At 42.9% G+C, this 6,000-nt stretch overlaps 1 protein-coding gene across 1 annotated transcript in view; it reads right to left on the bottom strand.

Moving 5' to 3' along the window:
- Positions 1-876: 876 nt before the first annotated feature.
- The window catches only part of sox13 (SRY-box transcription factor 13), a gene marked incomplete at its 3' end in the record, with an annotated part of 40,933 nt that continues 35,809 nt past the window's right edge, over positions 877-6,000 (bottom strand). The window contains exons 11-14 of the mRNA XM_083971613.1: positions 5,207-5,312; positions 4,559-4,711; positions 2,445-2,661; positions 877-1,162 (exon numbers count right to left, since the gene is read on the bottom strand). Of these exons, the coding sequence (XP_083827739.1) occupies positions 877-1,162; positions 2,445-2,661; positions 4,559-4,711; positions 5,207-5,312 (762 nt within the window). The remainder of the gene's footprint in view (positions 1,163-2,444; positions 2,662-4,558; positions 4,712-5,206; positions 5,313-6,000) is intronic.

The raw sequence follows: 6,000 nt of genomic DNA, 5'->3' as shown, positions 1-6,000 counted from the left end.
ACTTTTCACCCATCAACTTTCCAATTGGTCTATCAAAATTGCATTGTAACTTCCACTAACTTATTTTTTTGATTTCCTTTTTTGTCTCTTTTTTAAAATCCAAATTTGACTGCAATTTTGTGTGCAAACCGTTTGTCTCTAATGTTGTTTTTAAACATCCTAACACCGATGTGATGTAAGTGTAATAATAGTTATTCAATCCCACGTGTTACATGGGATAGATTATAGCTGTATTAGGATATTTGAAGTGAATTTGAACTTATCTCTTCACTTTGCAATGAACAGCCTTCACCAGCAGGGGGAGATACTGACACACGGATGACATTGAAGGCCCCGTCGCTCCGACCAAAAGAAAAGTTCCTCAGCTGCTCTGAGGTCCTTCAGCAGTGGAGCAGGTGAAAGCAGTGCTTCTATTGAACCTTTATGGTTCCTTTCACACTATCCTCCATTGAACCCAATTCCTGTGGGCTATTTGTTTTGCCAACGTGGAAGGAAAATACACAGCATAAGGGATTTAACGATAAACCTCGTACATCAAAACTTCTGTATTCTAACACAAAGCAGCTGATGACATGAGGGCTAGGCTACTATGGGAAATGAGTAAGATAAGAGTTTCTGTGTCTTTATATGTGTGTGTGTGGGCGAGACTGCTGACTGACGAGAATGAGTGAGTGTTTCCTCACAGAGAAGCAATTTTCTCATTCACTGACAACTTCCTCCCTCCATGTTTTCCTCAGTTCATCCTCTATTCTTCCTCTCTGACTGTCAGTCAACCCCTTCCTCACCACCCCTCCCATCCCTCACTCGCCTCCCATCCCTCCCATCCCTCGCCTCCATTTTCCTTTTTTTTTTTCAATAAACGCTCCCACCCCTCTTTCAGTCCGTTAGGAGCACCAGTTCCCCCTCGCTCCTTTCTCCACCGTCGCTTTCCTCCCCTTCGCTGTATGGGGGCCGCTCCCTCTCTCGTTCCCTGTCTCTCTCTCTGGACAGGGGAGTGGGCGGGGCGTGGCCCTCTGCTCTGCGCGGGGCGGGCGGGACCTGCGGTAGGTAATGCTCCAGCAACGCGGGGTGAAAGGGCATGGTCGCCACGGAGACTGAGCCAGTGCTGCCTGGGTACTGGCCTTCGCCATGGGAGTAGTGGATCTGCTGGGGCTCTGTTTGACTGAAACGACACGAAGAAAGAGACGATAACATGACTCAGCGTTCTGAGATGCTCAACCTTTGTGCACAATGGAATTTGAACTGAATTTACTTTTGTGCAAGGAAACACTACGATGATACTTGACAGTGTTAGGTGAAGCACCTCTACAGCTCAGATGAAACTCTCTTGGTTCAATTATGTGGAAATGATTCACACATGTCTAGTTCTTTGATTAAAAGTCAAGATAAACTTGACTTGCATAGTTTACTACAGCTTAAATCCATTTCATCTTGGATACTTGGCCAGTTAAGGATGAATTCAGCGACTGACTGGCTTCTCCATGAGTTGGGTTAGGCTACAGTTATTACAAATTAGGCATTTATCACAGTGATGTCTCAGAAAGAAAATTATTAGGCTACATCTGATGATTATAACATGATATGACTTTTATTATATGGGGGAGTCCTTTGGTGCTAAAATAGCATTAGTTAGCTTAACTTACCAACCAATGTTAGTGCTGACTCACGCTATACTCAATGCTCAGGTCACTCAGTGCTGTTTTTTACTGACAGATCAACACTGGGGTGTGAGGTCTTACTAACATTAGTACTCTTCCATAAGTCGACTTGAGGTGATGGTAAATAGAAAACTAAAAACCTCAATAAATTCCTTTTCTTTTTTTCTTTTTTTAAATTATTGTCAACTAACATTGCAAATTATTGATTTACAATGTATCCGTCCCACTCACTAAAAATTTGACTTAGTCCACTAAGTCCTGAAGAAACACATCAGGTTGACTGTTCAAGACACTAGAAACAACTAGAAATGTGGCTTGTCATACAAATATCTATGTAACCCCCAAAAATGATCAGAACTGAATAGCCACATTCAGATTTTAAGGTTTAGTATTTTAAAAGAGTCTAGAAGAGAGGCAAACAACTAAAACAAAGAACCACTCAAAACAAAACCAACCAACGGTAACAGTCGCCACCTCCAACTCCTTCAGCTTAACTCACTGGAGGAGTTGGAGGGAACAATGGCGAGAGATGCTATTCATCGCCAAGGACAGACTGAAAACAGCCCAGCTTCAGTATCAATACACCCCTTTTATTTGAGTCTTCAAGAACAACATCAACAACAACAACAAAAAACAGCCCTGGGAGCTGCAGACATTGTCTACAGTGTGTGGAGGTTCAGAGCAAACCCTTGTTAATGGAGTGAATTGTCAGTGTTGTCTGCCAGGGACAAATTCTCTCATATTATTTAAAGTTATGTTGAGCACGCCAGTCTCTCTGGTTTCTACCTGTGTGTGTAGGTCGCTCTCTGTTCCTGCCGGCGGTTCTTCATCATGGCCTTGTACTCCCCCACTCTTAGCCTCCGTCCCTCCACGATGCAGGTCCTTTTGGGCCGCGGTTTGTACTTGTAGTCGGGGTAGCGTTCCAGGTGCTGCCGGCTCAGTCTCGCCTGCTCTTCATAGTACGGCTGCTTCTCCTGGTTGGACATGGACTTCCACCTGGAGCCTGAAGACAGAGACACGTCAGCACAGAGGCAGTGAGAAAACAAAACTAACTTCTCTAGCTGCTGAATGTCAGGTTTGGATGGAGGGATGGTTCACTGCGCCACAAGTTTATGTGTTAGTTTTGGCTGGGATTTGTGTGTTTGCTTTAAAATGACTCTTGACAGATTTGGCCAATTCTATTTAAGCCTGATTTAAGTTGTCGTATAATTAGTTAAAATATAAATGACTTTTTTTTTTCCTTTTTAGTTAAAATAAACTCCTTGTGAAGGGTGTCCAGGTTGCCGTATGGTTAACACACCTCTGTCTCACTTTGTTTCCTGTCTGCGGTCAATAAAGGCAAAATGCCAGAACAGATCATCTAAAATAAATAAAAATAGTCAAACCTGTTTTTTTTTTAGCATTTAATCAACATTTCAGTCTTTTGTGATCACAATTGAAACCGATGTGACTCACTGGCTCAAAAACATCAGTATCAGTAAATCTGTGAGAACATGCTGAGTGACTTTTGCTGAACAACGTTCACTGTGGCTGTGACAAGACTTCAAGCGACTAAACACTTGAAACACTAAACAATAAACACGTCTCCTAAGGGTTTTGTCAATGCAGAGTAGAACAGGATGGAACAATGCGCTCCATTTCCAGCTGTTGCATTATTTGAAAGTTGTTTACTTTTTAGTTCATATTGGGCAATTTTTTTCATTACAGTTGCAGATAAAGTAAAAGCTGAGAAGCTTATTTTTTATTTCCTGTGAACCTGTTTCCAGCAACAATTAAGATTGCAATACTGAGGACGAAGTTTATCTGCAGAGATTGATCTTGTCTTATCTTTAAAACATAAAAGATAATTCATAGCGCTATTACTGTGGGATCGCATCTCTGACCACACTTCAAGTCTACTCTGTTTCCTGTGTAAATAGGACGACAGGGCTCACCACACCGATTGCACTTGATAAAATGTGCAGAGCAAGAACATTTACACTGTTCTTGGTCAAAGACGGACGTGGACATTGGACAGTTCTTGGGGCCCACAGACTGAAAGAGCTGTGTCACGGCTGCCAGGTGAGATATGACATGTTTAATGTTTGTGGTAGAAACACTTAAAGTTAAATCTTTGACAAACTGGAATGTAGCACAACAGATGCACGAGTACACATTCAGTCAGCAAACTCCTCATTGGTGAGTTGGTTACACAACAATATCTACTGCAACATCTAGAAGCGCCCAAGACCAAGTACTTAGTACTTACAGTAGTTTGTTTCACTATGACTTGAGCTGTAAATTTGTAAGAGGAGTAAATTACAAATGTCCAGTGATCACTACATAACATCATCATTCTCTACCAGTAGATTCTCTAAGTCTGAGACCTGCCCACTGTATTCATGTGTAGTTTCATTTCTACCAAACCAATTTCAGTTGTGAAGCCCCTCCTCTTTGTGCACAGGTGTGGTTAAACACCTTCAAACAGACAGGTGTGAAACACAGTAAATGACGTCAAAACTTGCATAAGCATGACTTCAATGGTCCTACCTCTGTAGGTGACGGTGGGAAAGAACAATTCATGCCTTGTAAATTGAGAGTATTTAGTAAAAAGATTGTGTATTTAAAACACAACTAGATTACTGATATGCTTAAAAGGCATGTGTGTGTATTCATGTCTCCATACTGTATGTGTGTGTCTGTGTGAACGGCGGCTGCATACAAGTACATAAACTCTCTAACAACGGAGACGAAAGTAAATGTTTGGTCCCATCCAAGGAAAGGGATTCAGGCCAATGTGTGTGTGTCTGTGTGTGTCCGGTTGGAGAAGCAGGTGGATATTTGTGCCCTCACATGTTCCAGGCAGTGTCTCAGAATAGAGACACAGAGTGAAACCCACCCCTACCCAGTGCTGGGCTCACCCAGGATCTTGCTGATGGAGGAGTTGTGCATGTCAGGGAAGGCCTGCAGGATCCTCCTGCGCTCGTCCTTGGCCCACACCATGAAGGCATTCATGGGTCTCTTGATGTGGCCTGAGGAGGGTGGGGGCCGAGCCTCGGCGTAGCTGCCTGGGACTGAAACAGGCAAGGCACAGGGTGAATAATAATAAAAAAGGATACAATCAGGCGACCACACCAAGCAGGAATATGTTACTCACTATCCCAAGGAGTGGTACATCTCTTGTAAAACTTTCTTTGTTACACCCTTAAAATTGGTGAATATCTTTAAGCACACCTTATTAACCATTACTCATAAAAGGGAAGCTTCTTATTGTATTGTCTCGTATTGTTCACTTATGATTCACTTTCCCACCTACATTCTTCATCCTGATGTTTGCATCAGTTTCATTCAGTTCATTTGAGTTTCCAAACGTGAAGACAGTGAGGTTGTATTTTGAGAAAGTTGAATCTGGAGGTGGACGTTATTTTTGGATACCTAAATGTCAATGTGATATAGTGAGGGAGCAATAATAAAAGACTATAGTGTGTACTGCCTTTGAAATAACACCACCTAGTTACAGTACGTATTACTCTAACATTAATATGTCACTTCCCCACAGGGACACCCACCCTCAGAGTCACTGCTGAGGTGCTCCTCAGTGGACGGCAGGCCATGCCTTTCTTCACCCCGCTCCGACTGAGACATTCTCTCACTGTGTGAAGAATCTTTATAATCCTGCAGACACACAAAAGACAAAGACAGGTGAAGTCAGACATGCACCAAGGGCACACAAATATTCACACCAGAGCACAAAGCGGTAATTTGAATTTCTGCTGCAGTAAAAAAGATGACCCGATGTCCATGGGGTGTATTCAAGACACGCATGTGTTACACACAGAGCTATTTAAGGTAAAGAAACGACACACTCCCCGTATCAGCTGCTGTTTAAATGCAGAGCTGTAAATGCAAAGAAAGGGAATTACAACACTACAGAGGAGGAAGAATGGTGTTTATTGTTTGAGGAAGAAAAGGTGAAGGAGAAAAGGCAGAGATGGGAATGTCGCAACAAATTGTGCATTTGCAAAACTATCACACCATCAGTGTCTTATCTATCATTTATTCCCGTGCTGTAAAACATTATTTATCCCTGTGTGGTGGAGTGGAATACCAAAATAGGTCAGTCAACTGTATCGGGGTTAAAGCGGCAGCGCAGGCGAGATGGAGCAGGATAATGGAGTAGAGGAGGAGAGCCGCAGAGTACAGTATTATTGTGGACAAAGAGAGAGGGCAGGTGGCTCCGTCAATGCCACACTGAGGCCTTTGTGGTATTGTGAGGCTGCAACAGCTGTTGCTCCAGGATGAGGCTGGGACCAAAGCTTCAGCCACCTCAAAGAATGAAAACCAAGACTAGAATAGAAGACAG

This window comes from Trachurus trachurus (genome assembly GCF_905171665.1).
Source record: "Trachurus trachurus genome assembly, chromosome: 5".
Classification (NCBI taxonomy): domain Eukaryota; kingdom Metazoa; phylum Chordata; class Actinopteri; order Carangiformes; family Carangidae; genus Trachurus; species Trachurus trachurus.
Note: the sequence above shows the minus strand (reverse complement) of the source record. Positions and strands in the feature narration are given on the sequence as shown.